Source organism: Pelodiscus sinensis, chromosome 26, assembly GCF_049634645.1.
Source record: "Pelodiscus sinensis isolate JC-2024 chromosome 26, ASM4963464v1, whole genome shotgun sequence".
Lineage (NCBI taxonomy): Eukaryota > Metazoa > Chordata > Testudines > Trionychidae > Pelodiscus > Pelodiscus sinensis.
This window is the reverse complement of record NC_134736.1, coordinates 13,475,325-13,495,745: the sequence shown is the minus strand read 5'-3', so window position 1 is coordinate 13,495,745 and position 20,421 is coordinate 13,475,325. Positions and strand designations below refer to the sequence as shown.

The following is a 20,421-nucleotide window of genomic DNA, read 5'->3' as shown; positions in this document are numbered from 1 at the left end:
TTGCTTAGCCTTAACTTTTTATTTCCCAATTTTTGTGGGGTTTGTCTCAGTATGGATGGAGACACACTGTTTCACAGTGAAGCTTTTAGGGTATTAATTTCCTAGTGCTTAAATGTTCGATCAGTGGAATTGTGCAAGAGGTATGAACCCTATCTGGGACTATTCCAGGAGCTATGACACAATTCCGGTGTCTAATAGACAGGACTTCATCACTAGCAGCTGCACTTTTCTAGCACCAAATCAGGAATATAAAAATGTACAAAAATAGTAATAGTATCTCCTATACAGTTAAATATTTTACCTGGGAATGTAGCGCCCCCATGCCCAGGGCCCCAGCTACCAGTCCTGCACCATGGGCTCTGTCATTGCTGGGTCCCAGCAATACATATTTGAGGTCTTACCCAAATACCATGTTATCAGCCAAACCATAGTAACCTAACTAAAGATTTATTAATAAAAATAAGAAAGTTATTGAAATGGTTAAGGAATCCTGTCTGTCTGTCTGTCTAAATCAGGATTCAAACTATGACGTTTTTATCTGATGACTTGCAAAAGTCTCTTTGGAATTATCTCAATAGGTAAGATGGAAGGCAGCTTAGATGTAAAGTCTGTTCCAAGGTGTTCCAAATATCAGTTTGGAAGATCTCAGGCACATCACTTGAACTTCCCTGTTTAAAGTTCAGCAAACTAGAGATACAGAAGCTTCAGAGGGGTAGCTGAGTTAGTCTGTAACTGAAAAAACGTAAACTAGAATAGTCTAGCAGCACCTTAGACACTAACATAACATGTAGATGGGATCATGAGCTTTCGTGGGCACAACCCACTTCTTACTTTGAGTTCTCTAGCAGACTGACATGCCTCCTCACAGAAATTGTCACAGCAGGGCTTTTGTCCTAGGAAGAATAGGTAATGAAGATAATTTCTGAACCTTTGCTTTAAAGTTAATCTTCTATTTCCCATGCATGCACAAGTACAAACCAGTTACACTCATTTACATAATACAATTAGACAGTCCTTCATTATACCAGCTGAAGATAATGTAGGTAATATTATGTAGGTGTATATTTCCTGCAGAGTCTCATTTTTTTATTTTAAGATTAACCAATCATAGTCACCTAGATAATGTAAGGCAATTAAGGCATGAAAACGGACTTGTAATCAAATTAGTTTTTAGGTTCTCTTGATAAACTGCTAACAGGATATAGGTAAATACAGACAAATACACTCTAGCATCTACTCTTGATGTCTGTTAATGAATGGGTTAATGATTGCTCATAGACTTTTAAGGTCTGAAGGGACCATTATGATCATCTACTCTGACCCCCTGCACAGTTCAGGCCACAGAATCTCACCCACTCCTCTCAGAATAATCCTCTCACCTATGTCTCAGAATAATCCTCTCACCTATGTCTCCGATATTGAAGCCTTCAAATACTTGGAAGGCCCCAAGATGCAGAGAATCTCCAGCTGTGATCTGTACCCCATGCTACAGAGGAAGGCAAAAAACCTCCAGGGTCTCTGCCAATCTACCCTGGAGGAAAATTCCTTCCCGACCCCAAATATGGTGATCAGCTAAACCCTGAGCATGTGGGCAAGACTCACCAGCCAGACACCCAGAAAGTTCTCTATAGTAACTCCATTGACCTATTTCCCACTGATAATGAATGGTCAATTAGTTACCAAGATCATGTTCTCAAATCATCCCCTTATCGTAGAACTGGAAGAGACATCAGAAGGGCATCAAGTCCAGCCCCCTGTTCTAGGCAGGACCAATCCCATCTAAATCAACCCGGCCAGGGCTTTGTCAAGCCGGGACTTAAACACCTCTAGGGATGGAGACTCTACTACTTCCCTACGTAACCCATTCCAGTGCCTCACCACCCTCCTAGTGAAATAGTTTTTCCTAATATCCAACCTGGACTCTCCCACCATAACTTGAGACCATTGCTCCTTGTTCTGTCATCTGTCACTACTGAGAACAGCCTCTCTCCATCCTCTTTGGAACCTCCCTTCAGGAAGTTGAAGGCTGCTATCAAATCCCCCGTCACTCTTCGCTTCTCCAGACTAAACAGACCCAACTCCCTCAGCCTCTCCTCATAAGTCATGCGCTCCAGCCCCCTAATCATTTTGGTTGCCCTCTGCTGGACCCTCTCCAATGCGTCCACATCCTTTTTGTAGTGGGGGGCCCAGAACTGGACACAATACTCCAGATGTGGCCTCACCAATGCCGAATAAAGGGGAATAATGACATCTCTGGATCTGCTGGCAGTGCTTCTCTTAATGCAACCTAATATGCCATTAGCCTTCTTAGCTACAAGGGCACACTGTTGACTCATATCCAGCTTCTCATCCACTGTAACCCCAAGGTCCTTTTCTGCAGAACTACTACTTAGCTGGTTGGTCCCCAGCTTGTAACTATGCTTGGGATTCTTCCGTCCCAAGTGCAGAACTCTACACTTGTTGAACCTCATCAGATTTCTTGTGGCCCAATCCTCCAATTTGTCTGTGTCACTCTGGACCCTATCTCTGCCCTTAAGTGTATCTACTTCTCGCCCCAGCTTAGTGTCATCCCCAAACTTGCTGAGGGTGCAATCCATCCCCTCATCCAGATTATTAATAAAGATATTGAACAAAACCGGTCCTAGAACCGAACCTTGGGGCACTCCACTAGAAACCGACTGCCATCCTGACATCGAGCCGTTGATCACTACCCTCTGGGCCCGGCCTTCTAGCCATCTTTCTATCCATCTTACCGTCCATTTATCCAATCCACATTCCCTTAACTTGCTGGCAAGAATATTGTGGGAGACCGTATCAAAAGCCTTGCTAAAGTCAAGGTATATAACATCCACTGACTTTCCCATGTCCACCGAGCCAGTTACCTCATCATAGAAGCTAATCAGATTGGTCAGGCACGACTTGCCCTTTGTGAATCCATGCTGACTATTCCTAATCACTTTCCTCTCATCCAAGTGCCTCAAAATGGATTCCTTAAGGATCCCTTCCATGATTTTTCCAGGAACCGAGGTAAGACTGACTGGCCTATAGTTCCCTGGATCATCCTTCTTCCCTTTTTTGAAGATGGGCACTACATTTGCCTTTTTCCAATCATCCGAGATTTCTCCCGATCTCCACGACTTTTCAAAGATAATAGCCAAAGGCTCCTCAGTGACATTTGCCAACTCCCTCAGTACCCTCGGGTGCACTAAGTCCGGACCCATGGATTTATGTACGTTTAGCTTTTCTAAATCGTTCCTAACCTGTTCTTTACCCACCACGGGCTGTCCATCTTCATCCCATCTTGTGTCAGCGCAGAAGTCCAGGAGCCGACCTTGTCCGTGAATACAGAGGCAAAGAAAGCATTGAGTACTTCAGCTTTCCCCACATCATCTGTCACTAGGTTACCTCCTTCTCCATTAGGGGCCGCACACCCTCTCTGATCACCTTCTTCTTGTTAACATGCCTGTAGAAACCTTTCTTGTTATCCTTCACTTCCTTAGCCAGTCGCAATTCCATTTGCGCTTTCGCCTTCCTGATACTCCCCCGGCATTCTCGAGCTATACCTTTAAACTCTTCCCTGGTCATTTGTCCAAGTTTCCACTTTTTGCAAGCTTCCTTTTTGTGCTTAAGTTCACCAAGGGTTTCCCCGGTAAGCCAATCCGGTCTCCTACCATGTTTGCCTCTCTTGCTACGCGTCGGGATGGTTTCTTTCTGTGCCTTCAATAAGGCTTCTTTAAAATACTGCCAGCACTCCTAGACTCCTTTCCCCTTCATGTTAGCATCCCATGGGATTCTGCCCATCAGATCTCTGAGGGAGTCAAAATCTGCTTTTCTGAAGTCCAAGGTGTGTATTTTACTACTCTCTTTTCTTCCTTTGGTCAGGATCCTGAAATCTACCATCTCATGATCATTGCTTCCCAGATTGTCACCCACCTCTACTTCCCCTATTAGTTCCTCCCTGTTTGTGAGCAGAAGGTCAAGCTGCGCACGGCCCCTGGTCGGATCCTTCAGCACTTGTGTCAAGAAGTTATCCCCAACATTCTCCAAAAACTTCCTGGATTGCCTGTGTACTGCCGTATTGGTTTCCCAACAGATGTCAGGGTGATTAAAGTCCCCCATGAGAACCAGGGCCTGCGATCTGGCAGCTTCGCTCAGTTGTCCAAAGAAAACCTCATCTACCTCATCCACCTGATTCAGTGGCCTATAGCAGACACCAGCCACAACATCGCTGCTGTTTGCTCCTTTAAACTTAACCCATAGACTCTCAACAGGTTTTTCTCCCTCTTTATACTGGAGTTCAGAGCAATCGTAGTGCTCTCTTACATATAGAATCATAGAATCATAGAATAATAGGACTGGGAAGGGACCTCGAGAGGTCATCGAGTCCAGCCCCCCGCCCTCAAGGCAGGACCAAGCTCTATCTACACCATCCCTGACAGATGTCTATCTAACCTGTTCTTAAATATCTCCAGAGAGGGAGATTCCACCACCTCCCTTGGCAATTTATTCCAATATTTGACCACCCTGACAGTTAGGAATTTTTTCCTAATGTCCAATCTAAACCTCCCCTGCTGCAGTTTAAGCCCATTACTCCTTGTCCTGTCCTCAGAAACCAAGAGGAACAAATTTTCTCCTTCCTCCTTGTGACACCCTTTTAGATATTTGAAAACCGCTATCATGTCCCCCCTTAATCTTCATTTTTCCAAACTAAACAAGCCCAGTTCATGAAGCCTGGCTTCATAGGTCATGTTCTCTAGACCTTTAATCACTCTTGTCGCTCTTCTCTGTACCCTTTCCAATTTCTCCACATCTTTCTTGAAATGTGGCGCCCAGAACTGGACACAGTACTCCAGCTGAGGCCTAACTAGTGCAGAGTAGAGCGGCAGAATGACTTCACGAGTTTTGCTTACAACACACCTGTTGATACAACCTAGAATCATATTTGCTTTTTTTGCAACAGCATCACACTGTTGACTCATATTCAACTTGTGGTCCACTATGACCCCTAGATCCCTTTCCGCCATGCTCCTTCCTAGACAGTCGCTTCCCATCTTGTATGTATGGAACTGATTGTTCCTTCCTAAGTGGAGCACTTTGCATTTCTCTTTATTAAACCTCATCCTGTTTATCACTGACCATTTCTCTAACTTGCTAAGGTCATTTTGAATTATGTCCCTATCCTCCAAAGAAGTTGCAACCCCACCCAGTTTGGTATCATCTGCAAACTTAATAAGCGTACTCTCTATCCCAATATCTACATCATTGATGAAGATATTAAACAGTACGGGTCCCAAAACAGACCCTTGTGGAACTCCACTTGTTATCCCTTTCCAGCAGGATTTAGAACCGTTAACAACAACTCTCTGACTACGGTTATCCAGCCAATTATGCACCCACCTTATCGTGGCCCTATCTAAGTTATATTTGCCTAGTTTATCAATAAGAATATCATGCGAGACCGTATCAAATGCCTTCCTAAAGTCTAGGTATATGACCTCCACCGCTTCTCCCTTATCCTAAGCTCAACTCTTCCTCCTTTTCTCTCCTGCCTGTTCTTCCTGAACAGTCTATACCCTTCCATGACAGCGCTCCAGTCATGCGAGTCATCCCACCCAGTCTCTGTTATCCCAATTAAGTCATACTTCTTGGACTGGGTCAGGGCCTCCAGTTCTTCCTGTTTGTTGCTAGTGTAGTAGATCTTTGAAATTCACATATAAGTGAACTATCCTGATACAATCATAATGCCTCTTGTTAAGTTTTGGCCTTGCAGGGGTGGGCTGATCTGCTTGTGTCACAAAGGATAAGAGGGAAGGTCTTCTTTCTGATGAGTAACTGATTAGAAGTGGGCAATAATTTTTGATTGGGGGCCACTCCAAGATTTTGGTAAGTGGTCAAGGTTTCCAGCCAATAGGAGCAGAGAGATTTTGCTGGGGATGAGGGCAGCATGCAAAGCTTCATCCCCTCCCCATAGCACAGAGCCACAGGGAGCAGCCAGCCAGTTTGAGCGGCACTGCTCCATGCCACAGGGGTTGGCAGGCTGAATTAAAAGGTATGACAGGTTGAACCCAGCCTGTGGTCCATATCTTGCCCACTCCTGGATTAGAAGATAGGAAACAAAGAGTAGGAATAAATGGTAACTTTTCACAATAGAGATTGGCAACTAGCTGGGTCACCCAAGTTGCTTTACAAAGATCTCTGTATTCATCATATTCATACATGATCTGGAGAGGAGGGGTAAACAGTGAGCTGTCAAAATTTGTAGGTAGTACAGAATTATTGAATATAGTCCAGAACTGGCTGCAAAGACTTACAAAAGGGATCGCACAGCACTGGGTAACTGAGCAACAAAATGGTAAAAACAATGAGGAGTCCTAGAACACCCTAAAGATTTTAAAATAATTATTTGGGCATAAGCTTTTGTAGTCTGGAACCCACTTTGTCAGATGCAAAGTAGTGTCCATTAGAAAACATATAATCCCTATCATTCATTCATTCATTCATTCATATATATATAACATAAGATTTTTAATTAGCTTTTAACATTCAAGAATTCTTGGAGTCATTGTGACTAGTGTTCTGAAAACATCCTCTCGATGTACAGTGGCAGTCAAAACAGTGTAAAATATTAGGAACCATTAGGAAAGTAAGACAGAAAATATCATGATGCCTCTATATAATCCATGGTACACCCACACCTAGAATACTGTTTGCAGTTCTGGTTTTCTTATATAAAAAAAGATAATTGGAATTAGAAAAGGCGTACAGAGAAAGGCAACTGAAATGACTGGGAGTTGAACAGCTTACATGTGAGGAGATTTTAAAGATTTGGTTCATCTAAGAAAAGAAGTGAGGGAGGGGGAAGGGGGTATGATAGTCTATAAAATCATGAATGCTGTGGAGAAAATGAATAGGGAACTTGTGTTTATTCTTTCATGTAAAACAAGAACCAGGATCACTCAAAGAAACTAATAGGCAAAAGGTTTGAAACTAAGTTAAGGAAATAGGACTTCACACTACATACACAGTCAGTCTGTAGAATTCACTGCCAGGGGAAGAAGCAGTGAAAACAAAATGTATAACTAGGTTCAGAAGAGAATTAGGTAAGTTCATGGAGGATGGGTCCATCAATGATTCTAAACGTCTGACTACCAAAAATCTGATTGGATGACAAGATCGATCATTCAGTAATTATTCTGTTCTGTTTCATTCACCTTATAAGTTATCTGGCGCTTACCTCTGTCAGCATGGCCAGTCTCATGTTTGTGTTTAGGTGACAGGCAGGGCTATCTGGTCCCATCCACAGTGAAGAAAACACCACACCAGAGTACCAAATTACAATGCTGTAGTCCCCTTGGATAGTTTGCAGTTAGAAAATAGGTGAGGGTATTTAGTCAGGTAATTAATTTCTTTGAAAGCTAAAATGTTTCCTTCAGCTGCTACCTCAGTGACCTTAAAATTATTACCAAGTTGAGGAAACTTTTAAACATACCAGTATGTATCCTCTCACACACCAGACTGGATCCCACAAACATCCAGTATGAACAAATAAAATGTACTTTCATGCTGCCTGCTGGGCAAGCTTGAAATTGTAAATCATGTTACTGATTAATTAGTGAACCTGACTTGCGCTGAAAATGAAAACTGTCCTGCTTCAGTTTCCTTTAAATGTCACTAACTACAAAAATAAAAAATTGGATTTGCTCACCCATCTTACTAAATTCTTGTTCCATTTGCCAGTTGTACTTTATTGTATACTTTGGAAAGAATGCACATACTCCATATATACACACATTCTCTGAAAAATGAAGCGCATCGTACTAGCGTTCAGTGACAGTGTCCAAGGAAATGGAGGTCAGAGCCTAGTGTCCTTCTTTGCTTCGGGTCCGGTATTCTTTGGACAAGCCACCTCAATATTTTGTTGCTAGCCTGCTTGTAAATTAGGTGGGTTTTTTTTTCCAGGTTGGACAATGTTCAATATCCCTACCAACTCTACATTGCCCCTTCTACCAGCAGCACAGAGCGACCCAGCCCAAATGGCCCAGATAGACCTTTTCAGTGTCCAACCTGTGGGGTTCGATTCACCCGTATTCAGAACTTAAAACAGCATATGCTTATCCACTCAGGTAAGAAAAGTTCATTGTTTCCATGAAGAAATGGGTCATGGATCTGAATGCCTGCTGATTGTACACCGTGTTTTAGTGCTAGAACTATGGTTTTGAATGAACTCTGTATGCAAATTGACTTTTTTGCTCCAATCTTTTTCAGGGAGGGGAAGAATTTCCTAAAATTTGGGATTAACCGCTACGTGTACACCTGTTTTCCTTACATACAGTCTAGCTATGTTGGTGAAAACTTAAACTTTGTATGGATGAAGACATAGTGTAACCCAGCGGACTCACCAAGTGTGCCTCCTCCTGGCCATCCAGGAATTAGCGCCTTCAGCCCTGGAGCGCCCCCTTTTGGCCGGTGTCTTACCCACAGTTACTACATTCTCCACCTCTAGGTACTGCCCTACCACAGTGCCCTTATTCCGTGGTCCTCCTAATCTCCTTATGCCCACCTTGCTCAGTGACCCACTGCCAGTCTTCATCTAGTCCCTGCCACAGGGGCAAACTGCCGTCTGAAATGGCCACTCATCATTGGCAAAGCAGTGTGGACCTGCTGCGTCTGCCTATCCTGGCTGCCTCCCCAGAGCCCTAGTACCCTGAGGCCTTGCTTCAGGTCCTTCAGCCTGGGGGCTTGCCTGGCCAGAGCTCCCCAGCCCTGCTCTAAATCAGGAAGCTACTAGCTTCCCTAGCAGCAAGGTCCCTCCTGCTCCCCAGTCCTCTCTCATGGAGCCCTTATTTATACAGCCCACAGCTGGGCCCTGATCGGAAGCTATCTGCTGCAGCTGCTTGCTGCGTGGCTCCAGTATCTTTAGTGTTTGAGTTATGGAGGGGAGGGGTTTTAAAGGATTTACAGGCAAGCTCGCTTAATGCAGGGGACTCCTCATTAAGAGCAACATTCATGACTTGTCATATCACTGTCTGGCCATTCACAAAGATGTTTCTCAAAGCCACTCTGATTTGCAGTGTCCCGTGTTGTGCTCTCCTGGCTGCTCATAATTAGTGGCTGGGTGCTCTGTCTTGACAACCTATCCTGGTGTAATATTTTCCCCTCTTACTTTCAGAGATACTATGGAGCCCACAGTAGGCTTTCGCTGGGGTCTAACCTGGTCAGTAAACTGCAGAACCGTCCCTTTAAACATCTAAAAGCACATTCTACCGCCATTCTGTGCTTGTTCAGCCTGTAGTTAATTTGTTCCTTATTGCAGTCCAGGCTGCCTGTGTATGGCTGCATGAGCCACGGGAGCATGGGATAGGCTGGATCTCCAAAGGTCACTATTAGCATTTCAATGTCTCTGATGGTAATTTTCTGGTCTGGGAAGAGAGTTCCATCTTGCAGCTTTCTGAAGAAACCTAAAGATATGCATGTCATGCACCTTTTCTGACCATCCCACGTTGATGTTGGTAAAATAGCCCTTGTGATCCACCAGGGCCTGCAACACCATCAAGAAGTACCCCTTGTGGTTTGTCCTCTTTGGCAAGGTGGTTGAATGCCAAAATAGGGATGTGCATGTCACCTTTGCCCTACCGCAGTTAAGGAACCTCTCTGCAGCAAAGCCATCCACTATGTTCTGCACGTTTCCCTGAGTCATTGCCCTTGACAGCAGACGAGTATTGATCACCTTGACTACCTGGATCACAGCAGCCCCCACTGTAGATGGGCCAACTCCAAATGACTCCCAGCTGACCGGTTGCTGTCTGGCACGGCAAGCTTCCATAGAGCTATTGCCACTCAAACTGTCAGAGCGGGTCTCATTGAGGGATGCTAAAATTCACTTACATAGGTTACCGTGTAGCCACTGAAACTCTCGTCCGCAACGTGCTGCAGAATGCACAGCAGAGCCTCCCTAGGAGCGGGGCTGCCAGCGCCTGCCGGCCTGGCTCCCAGGGAGGAGGCTTTGCTGTCGCAGAGAAGCTGCCTCCCAAGGGAAGCTTCGTCCCTGGGAGCCAGGCAGCCACCCTCTGCCGCAGGGAAGTCTCCTCCCTGGAAGCGAAGCAGGTTTTGCAGCCACTGCTGATTGTCCTATAGCGCTATAATTAGGCAGTCCCACTAGTCTGTGCTTGTCTCATGGCACCAGAACCGGCATTCCACTGTGTCAAGAGGGTTGACTGCTGCCAAAGTCTGCAATTGCTTCACTCAAGTGCTTCACACAAGCGTCTGTTTATGGCTTCCTCACATTCTTCATCACTCCGGCGGGCCCTGGCTAGGCTCTGGATGTGCTGCTCAAGATGTTTGCTATGACTGCCACAACACTTTGCTGCCAAACAGAGTCCATGCCTGCCCTGCTGTGGTGTCTGCACAGATAACTAGGGGGGAAAGGGCGTGGAAAGATGGTTTGTCATTGCTTTCAAGCGGGAGGGGTAGGAGATGAATGTATTACGGGACACTGACAACATGTATCCAGCACCATCTGCTGCATTGCTTTTGTCCCTCAGGCACTCGGAGCATAGCCCATACTGCAAAGGGGGTGCAGCAACTGCCACCTCCAGTGCATCGCTGTCAAAGTCGACGGCAGTCACCCTACTGGGGATGCACAATGTCAGACTCTTGGGCATAGAGGGGATGTTCACTTTCGACTTTACAAAATCGGGTTCTAAAAATTGACTAATAAATTTGACCTAATCTTGTAGTGTACATATAGCCTCTGTATCTTGGCCTTGGTATGCAACCCACAGAAGCCTTAGCACGGGTTTAAATTATTTAATGAAGAAGAACTCTAGAAGGATCCACCTTGTCCAAGGATCTGGTCATTATAAATCTTCCTTGTCATCCGAGAGAAAACAGATTTATGCTAATCATTTCTGCCATTTCAAAGATGGCTACTGTGGCTGGTCACAGCTGCTGTTCTCCTGTTCAACAGGAATTGCCAAACGTGACCTCCAGTCGCACAAAATAAATATTTTCCCCTCTTTTTCCCCACAGGCATTAAACCATTTCAGTGTGACCGTTGTGGGAAAAAGTTCACCCGAGCTTACTCGCTAAAGATGCATCGCCTGAAGCACGAAGGTAAACGCTGTTTCCGGTGCCAGATATGTAGTGCCACTTTCACTTCCTTCGGGGAATATAAACACCACATGCGGGTTTCCCGGCATATTATCCGCAAGCCTCGGATTTACGAGTGCAAAACATGTGGCGCCATGTTCACCAACTCTGGAAATTTAATCGTTCACCTGAGGAGTCTGAACCATGAAGCGTCAGAGCTAGCAAACTACTTCCAGAGCAGGTGAGGTGCACAACAAAAACCTAACAGGGGAAACTTGCTTTTTCTAAATCATCTCTTCCTACTTTCAGGGCAGCCTGCTCTTCCTCTCATCAGGTTGCCAGCTAATTGCAGTCACGTTCATTCTTGTACTACTATCTGTAATCTCTGATCTGCTTTTTAGAGTGTATAAACTGTATAATAAGGTGTTAAAGAATCCAGTAATATGCAAAGACTGCTTCTTTATGACTAGCTTACTTTCTTTTTCTGTTAGTATGTAAAAGCAGGTTAATAGTGCTAAAAATAACATTATATGCCACTGCCTGTGGGTTTTTATACATTGTGATTGCTATATCTGAAAGTCTGTTTAGGTGGGGGATAGGCTTATGACCTGTTTTTAAAAATTACCTTTCACTGAGGGAAAGATTTTATTATGAGACTGCATTAATCAAGATGATCACATCTTCTTTGTCATTTTTAGGTTTATTTACTGGTAAATGATCAAATATTAAGATTTCCAACCTGTTAAACACACAGGCCCATTGCACATTTCCTGTTAATCAGGTAGCTAAGAATTGGCTTAAACAAAAACATTTCACTAAAAGCTCTTCGTTCTACGTATGAATCTTAAGGAGACAAAGTAGCACAATAATATTACAACACTGGTAACAGGGTAAATTGTTACAAACAAGAGCTTTTTAAAGAAAAGAATAACAAATAAAAGTAAATGGGGGGGATACTTTAGAGAAGACAAACTCTTATTAAATATTGAATCTACGGAGAACAAGTTGCATTTTAAAAAATAAAACAAGTTCCTTCACTCACGATAATGCATATGTGCACATGTAAGTAGGCTGTTTGTTTTTAAAAGGATGAAGTAAACCTGTTGTAAGTTTATTTTAGCATCATAGCAACTAAAATTCCCCAGCAATGTTCTGTTAGGTGGTTTTAGATGACATTTGTCTGCCTTATGAAAGGTTTCAACATTTTGTTTGGGGGTTAGTTCAGCATCACTGGAATAGAGAATTCCAAAAGAACATATAAATCAGGAAATGGTTGCTTGTCAGCTGGTTTTCCCCAAAAATATAGTTTAAAAGTACAAAGTTCAGTACCTTTTGCTGTGTGCAGTTCTTTGAGGGCACCACTTGTGCCAGAGGTAGCACAAATACACCAAGAGATGATGTGGTTGTTGTGCTAAGCATGCTGCTTTGTTGCTGAATACATGAAAACACACTCCTTTTATCAGTTTACTGTGCCATATTTGGTTTTGAAAGTACAGATAAAAAGTGCACCCTCCTCTACAGAAAGAAGAGCCGTTGAATCTCGTATAGTTGTTCTAGGAAACTGCTCCCTTTTGAATGGGCTACATGGGAAGACCAAAGAGTGCATGTACTGGTTTTAGTTATGAATCTATCTGGTGCTGAATATTTGCCAAAAAGCTGACTTTATCATGCTCGAAGTGAGTAAATCAAGAAATACTGGTAGAGTTTGAGAGCGCTTTCCTCTGAGCATGTTCAGTCCCTGTTTCTGAGAGTAAGCTATTTAGTTATTGTGACAAGAGCCAAGACTGGGTGGCTCATGAGGAAATAAAATTCAGTCTCCTCCTCAGTACAGTGAAACCTGTCAAGAACGACCACTCATGAGCAAAAGTGGTCTCCTGTAAGGAATGGTTTCACTTTAAAAGATTTCACATGAACTAGTGGTGGTGTTCTGTGGCCTCTGCAAGACATCACTCGTGACAGGTGGTTTCTCTTCAGAAGTGGTCTCTAAGGCAGGTTTTACTGTCATAAGGTATGTGTCCTTGTCACAAAAAGCATCCCAGTTGGCATCTTTCTTAGTAGTGTAGCGGAGAGACCAAGGAGGAGTTGAAAGTGAATTAGCGTGTCATCTCAAATAACCCTATGTCATTGCTGAAGCCCCTTGATGGGGTCATGTGGGGTAAGGCTTTTGTTACTGCTTCCTGAGGTCCATCAGCTCTGTGGATAGAAAGCTGTCAGTCAGACTTCTTTACCTTGACTTGTTGGAGCAGTGGGTGTCATCTTAAGGTGTGTGCACAAGGTCCTGCATTAGTACACTTTGTTGTTATACTTTTGTCACCAGGTCTCAGCCCTGTGTCTTTTGCTTCCTTTATCCTTTTTAATTCCCTTTGACTTTGAACCACTCCCCTCTGAGAGGAATCTTGTGTGTGAATTTCTGGTAGATCCTGCACCCCCTTCAGAGGTTGAATGGATCTAAATTTACCTGCACTAAATTCAGTTTGTACTTTTAAAAAAAAGTTTCAGCACTCCTTTTTTTGACATGCAGGCATTCCACACCAGGAGGTCATAACATCAACTCCCATAAGAACAGCCATACTGGGTTAGACCAGTGGTTCATCTAGCCCAGTGTCCTTTCTGCTGACAGTGGCAAATGCCAGGTGCCCAGAGGAAGGGAACACAACAGGGAATTCTCACGTGATCCTTCCCGTCTCCCACTTCCAAAGAAACAGAGGCTAGGGACACCATTCCTATCCATTCTTGCTAATAGCCATTGATGGACCTAACCTCCGTGAATCTCTCTAGCTCTTTTGAACCCTGAAAAGTCCTAGCCTTCACTCCTCAAAGAACTCAAACCCAGATATGAAGTGACCCCTGAAAGAATACAGGATGCATAAACCATGAAAAAATGATATCCCAGGTATAGCTTTTCCAGACATGTAAATAAATAGTGAGTTGTAATAGCGAGTGAAGTGTATTATTGTGAAGATTGTAGCTCTGTGTTGTGAAAGTAGTTTCTTTATTGCCTGTGAAGTGCAATAATTAACATAGATGTATCTGATATTCTTTGAAAAGTTAACATTCTCTTCTGTTCTTTGCCCCTCTTCTAGTGATTTCCTAGTCCCGGACTACTTAAACCAGGAGCAGGAAGAGACCCTTGGGCAATATGAGCTAGGAGAGCATGGGTTTGAAAGCAACTCCTCTGTCCACATGCCTGTTATTTCACAGGTCTCTTCGACTCAGAATTGCGAAAGCACTTTCCCCTTGGGGTCTCTGGGTGGGTTGGCAGAGAAGGAGGATGACATGCCGGAGCAGCCAAAGACTAATGCCAGTGCCGAGGCAACCAGTGATGACCCCCCGAAATCAGAGCTGTCCTCTATTACTATTGAATAATTCATGGTTTGGTTTCATTTTTGTTCTTTGGAAAGTGCCTGTGTTTGGTCCTGTACATTTTAATTTAATTTTTTAAAACAAAAGGAGGGAGATTTTCCCTTTTTACTTTGTAAGCTACACTTTAAACAGAAAACTGCAACAGATGTTACATTATTTTTCATGACTGACTCATGAATTCTGTGAAAATGTTTTCAGACTGAATGCACAATACGGTCCTGTCAGAGCATCATGGAAGCTATAATGCACTTCTAAAGAAGAAGCAATCGACTGAAATCACTTTAACTTCCTTCTTCCAGAATTAGAACAGCTCATTAAATTTCTAGTGCTTCTGGAGAGCCGCTGGTAAAGGGAGAGAATCAGAAGACAATTTTAAAATCACCAGTATAAGGATGCATGCTTGCAAGCAATTAATGAGCAGAGTTTTGACTAACTTTGAATAGATGCTTTAGTCCTCTGCTTAAAGTATGGCATGTCCTATCTTTGTCGTTGCTGTTTTCCAAACTGCTTATTATAACCCTTTTCTTGGAAATGGTAAGCATTTCTGAAAGCTAACAGTGCTGCCTTTTAAAAAATGTTTCTTTACAGCAATTTCTGAATCCCTGTTGACAAACTGAGTGACACCAGGCCAGGTCCTCTCATTTCTGATATTCCACTCCTTTTAGAAACTGCTAGTTTCAAATAAGCTATCATGATTTGCTTATATGGAGCAAGGCAGACAGTCAAGGAAAGTATAAATCCGTGCAAGCCTGACTAATCTGTCATCACAGCATCTCTCTGTAAAGGAAACCACCTTGAAAAAAAGAAAATGTGTCCCAGACTAAAATTCTAAAACTTTGGCCAGACTGCTTGCAGTCCTAGTCACTTTCCCCTGTCACACATATCACTAACCTCTAATAGCTGGCTAGAGGGAGTTTACAGAAGGGAAAAAATGAGTTATTTTATGCGTGATTGCACACTTTTTTGCTTATACATATGCACGTATGCTTTCTGGGGTTGTTATTATTAGTCTGTTTTGGACAAATCAAGCAATTTATTGTTTTTAGAGTCCAAGTTTCTATCCCAACAGGGGGTTGTTTATAAAAACGCTATGTAACAATGATAAATTGTTCTTGTTCCAACACATTTTAAACCTTTGCCAAGTTAGTTTATTAAAGGTCCTTACTCCAGCTAAGTACACAGCTCAAGCAAGCAATAAAGTGAAAGATTTTCAATGTAATTTTTTTTCAGATTTAGAAAAGACTGCAAATTTTAGGTATGGGATTTTCAGAGCAGTGATTCTCATTTTGTTGCAGGTAGTTTGGGCTATAATAATGCTTAAACTAGGGGCTGTCTAAATTCTTTGGCTGCTGCTGAAATTAACTCTGATACACAAACGGCTGTGTCCTGCAACCTGCTGAGAGCTTATGTATTACCTGCGGGTAGTATTCTTAGGTCATGTATCAGATGCCCTTCATTTTAGTTCTGCTTAGAAAACGTATACCTTCTAGATGGGTCATTCTGACGCACACATTTCATTGAAAGAGGAAAATAGAGACATTGGGGAGGTAAGGAGCTCAGACAGTGTGATTAGTGAGTGGGCAATGACTTCAGCAATTCTAATGTTACTGTAGAACTATGAAATATATGCTGATGTAGCTAATCATTGTAAAGCTTGTGGCACATTGGTAATATTTTAAAAGGCTTCAGTGGTAACATGCTTACACGTTTCTAATGCTTCTTTAAACAAGATTTCCTTACCCTGTGCTTATTTAAAAAATTAATAAGATTCCCAGTTTTTTTCAAATTATTGAAACAAGTTTTTTGGTGGGTTTTTTTCTCAGATCTGCAGGAAATTTCTCAACTACAGTTCATCTTATATGTCTCTCTTTTTTATAAAGGGCTTGGAGTAGAACTAATTTTTATTCAAGGCACTGTTCTATGAGTCCAGTATCCATTGGAGGGACTGGATCAGATGACTGGTCCTCTTCCACTTCTGATTTCTGTCCTTAAAATCCAGTGACCGGACAATGTCTGTTAAATAATCCTCTTGCCACCACCCCTCCCAGTAGTTCAGAAAAAAGTAGGATCTGGTACTAAACTAATTCATGATCCTCTTTATCTATTACAAAAGCATGAGTCTTCCTTGTACATGACTGTTTTTAATCAGTCGTAAGTTAAAAAGCCCTTAGGTAGACACACAAACTCAGACTTTACAGCTGTCCCACTGAGAATAATGTGTAATGAATTAACACATCACATACGGATGGCCTTATTCCTTCTGCCAAAAAAAAGGTGGTTTTCAACCTGGACAAAATATGTTCTAACACATTATTTAGTGGTCATGAGAGGTGCAGATGCAGAACACACATACCTAGAATAACTGGATTTTAGAAGATTTGAAATTGTCAGAAAGTTAGCTGCTATCTGAAATGCTGTGGAGAACACATTAAAACTTGGTAGCTATAAGGTCTGTATTGTAGCTCTGATCTGTTCTTTGGTTGGTATTTGTAATTGTTTCCTCTTAACATATGTATCCCTTCTCCGTAGAGTTGAGTCCAAATGAAATGCACATCTTGTTTCATTTCTCTTGTCCCTATCCCTTTCTCCCTATCTTTCTGGAAGTGCTCAGTTCTTGGGAATACTAATGTCCCTCCCAGAAGAAATTTAAAACAGTCTAAAATTTTACATCAAGCCCTGTTGCTAGATATGTAGGAGATAAATGTCTAAATAAACTGAAAGCAGCATGCCTTAGACTACACTGGGGATTAAACCTGAAACAACCTCTTTTAAAGATATCGGAGGAGTTGGATTCTGGGATTGCTTTTTCTAAAATAGATACTAGGAATTGTTATATTTTTGCTAAATTGTAAGTTTGTTTTGAATTTTTCACATAGAGGGGATTCAGTTTAGTGAGGCAGTAGCACCCCGTGCAGCAACTGTTAATTCACAAGTGTTCTCCAGGTGGTTTGAACGTGTTTTCCTTTTGCATAACCTTCTAGTGCACAGAGGGGCAATCTGAAGATTTAAGCGGAAAATCCTCCCTTGCCACCACGGAACGTGGATGGTTCTGCCATATGGGAGTGAGCGGGACTCAGGGATGTGGGTCTGCCTTCTGTACAGATGGAATGGTACATTGCTTCAAAGTGGAGGGGAGAGAGCCACCTCTGGCTCCACACGGGGTGAGGGTCAGCAAGGCTCTTCCCAGCCGCACAGGGAGATAGAGGAAGAATAGTTGCTTCAGCTGTGCGCTGGTCAATGTGGCCAAGTAAAAATTTCCTTTTGATGCATGCCCACACTGCTCCTATTGATGTCAACGGGGACACGTTCACCTTGAGGAGAGTAAGCTTTCAGTACAACTTCAGTGGCAGTTTTCTGCTGCAGTTTTATTATCACAGGTTCAAATAGTTGTCCCTGTTGGTTTGTTTTTCTCACTGCAGTTTGAGTTCAGTTGTCAGGCTAGCAAGCACTGTGGTCAAGTCTCTCATACTGAGAGTTTAGTTGACTAGATCTTTGAAAATGGTTCTGGTTTTCACGAGGCTGAAAGGTGTGAACTTAAACTTTTTAAAAAAGTAATAGCTGCCAATGCAGTAAAATATATTTTGTAAAACTATGGTCCCTAGATCCCTTATGGGATAAAATGGTATTGTTTTTAAGATACAACTTTACGTTTTTCTATGTGGGCTTCAGTCACTTCTTGGTTGCTGGTTTCCCCCTCCAGTCCAAAGACTTTAGAGCATGAGAATTTTGCCAACCTCTTTTCAGGGCGTCTGCTATAGCATTTTATATTCAATTTGGAGGGGGAGGGACTTTGTGCATAGTGCATGGATTGGCTGGCATAGGTAATAAACAAATGAAGGGAGCACCTTCTGTTCCTAGTTAAATGTGGGCAGAAGTACGTACTGTCACACCATCAAAAATGGGGGCGGACTGGACCTCAGCCACATCAGAGGTTACCAGCAGAACATAGTTGGTGCAAAATATTCAGAGGGAATAAACCGTAAAATGTGAACTTAAAAAAAAAAAAAAAAAACCAACAGGTTGTTAAAGCTCTGGGGTTTTCTTAACTCTCCGGGTGCTAAACACTCACTCAGTATCCTACAGGGCTTGCCCACAGATCTGGTTGCACTTAAAAAAAAAAAAATCTGTTTCTGGGGCTGACAGCCCATGTGGAAACCAGTCTTCCTGACAGCTGATCAAGTCCCCAAAGGAGACTTTGACCATTTTGTTTCGCTGATGCATGCTTTTGAGATGAACTATAGTCCTGCCTGCAGGCAAGTCCTCGGTGGCTTCCTTGCCCCTCTGTTTCAGTGCCTTGACTCTGAGCACTGGCCAGTGATGGAACCCTTGAGTGAGAGAGGGTAAAGCTGAAGGAAAAAATGTGAATTGAATTATCATTGGGCTTCTTTGTGTGTTTTAGTAACAGTGCAACCCTTTTAACTGTGCCAGTCTCCAGTCACCAGCCATATATCCAGTCGTCATCTCATACACAGTACAGCTTCTCTTGTTGACGCTGGTCACAGCTAGATTACTTGGCATGTTTATTGACTTACCAGAAATGTTTTTTTGGTTTTGTTTTTAATGTAAACGATGTTTAAATACACTTCACATTTTATATAATACTATCTGGCTATTAGTATTTTTCAGGAACCATAGTTCTTGGTGGCTATATATATTTTTGTGACTTTTTTGTAAACTAAGTGCCGTTTTAACGTTACAATCATTTTTAGAGTTCTTGTAATCAATGTGAATATCATGTTTTTTCAAATCTGTTCTGAGCCTGTAGTGTTTGCTTTGTGATCATGTGTAATGTATATATTCTGTATAGTTACATTGTACTGAAATACTAGCTTGTTTGATAATAAGAAAAGTATGTATTGGATACTTTTTTGCTAGCCTGATTGTTTAATCTTTAAAAAAAGTTTTAAAATACACACAAAAAAATCTCCAAATTGGTCCCCTTCTAGATCAAAATTAAAGGGGGGAGGAGGAAAAACTAGTTTTGAGTGTCTTTGGATAGAAACACGAAGCTAAGATTTTTTTCATTAAAATATTAATGTTTTATGGAGTATACATTTGCTTTGTGTCGTTACTTTACCATAGCAAAGTACACCTTAGCGTACAGACGACAGACTAAATTCAGCTCTGCTGTAAGCTGGTGTAACTTAGAGGAATTTCAGCCTTTAATATTCTATTAGTGTTGACTTTGGGCTGTAGTAGTTCAATAGGGTGTGAAAAATGGAAAAGCCAGTGAGATTCCAGAGTACAAGGTGAGCATCCAAGGGGAGAGGTTAGGACCACTTGGGTTTTCAGTATTTCATGCTCTTACTTTCCCTTTTGAAAACTTTGCCTTGTGACTGGTGCATGTTGTTGGAATCATAATTTGCTTTGTTTGAGGAACATCAAGGTTCTGGTAAAAAATATTTTGGACAGATTTATAATTTAAGATGGAGGCCTTGACGCTCCTCTGGTCACACTGCCCTGAAAACAGGAACCTTAGAACATCACTGAGAAGATATTCAGGCTGAAATTGGAAAGCAGCAGTGATTCTGAATGAACTGTAACGAATGGAAAGCCAGCATTCCAATATATGAGCCTCAGCGTGAACATCTACTGAGATGAGGCAGGACCAATGTAGTGTGTTCCCCTTATTGATCTGAGGACTCAGAGGGGTCACTTGCATGTGCAGGCAAGGGGACTTTTAGTTTGATGTGCAAATTTTTCTATAATAAGGCCTTGCCTGTGCAATTGTACTCTCTGAGAGTGTCTCTAGACTACAGTGTGAGTCCAGAGTTAGTAAAACTCAAGTTAGCAGATCCTGGGTTTGCTAACCTAGGAGTTGAGAACATAAGAGTGGCCAGACTGGGTCAGACCAAAGGCCCATCCAGCCCGGTACCCTGTCTGGTGACAGTGGCCAATGCCAGGTGCCCCAGAGGAAGTGAACAGAAACGGAATCATCACGTGATCTTTCTCCTTTCATCCATTTCCAGC

The 20,421-nt window shown here is 42.5% G+C and overlaps 1 protein-coding gene across 4 annotated transcripts in view; it reads left to right on the top strand.

Annotated features, from left to right (window-relative positions):
• The window catches only part of ZBTB44 (zinc finger and BTB domain containing 44), a 54,720-nt gene extending 35,219 nt beyond the window's left edge, over positions 1-19,501 (top strand). For 3 of the 4 annotated variants that reach the window (XM_075909637.1, XM_075909635.1, XM_075909636.1), the window contains 3 exons: positions 7,960-8,123; positions 11,029-11,329; positions 14,172-19,501. In XM_075909637.1, the coding sequence (XP_075765752.1) occupies positions 7,960-8,123; positions 11,029-11,329; positions 14,172-14,454 (748 nt within the window). In that variant the 3' untranslated portion in view covers positions 14,455-19,501. The remainder of the gene's footprint in view (positions 1-7,959; positions 8,124-11,028; positions 11,330-14,171) is intronic. The other variant, XM_075909638.1, reaches the window with a different exon arrangement.
• Positions 19,502-20,421: the final 920 nt, after the last annotated feature.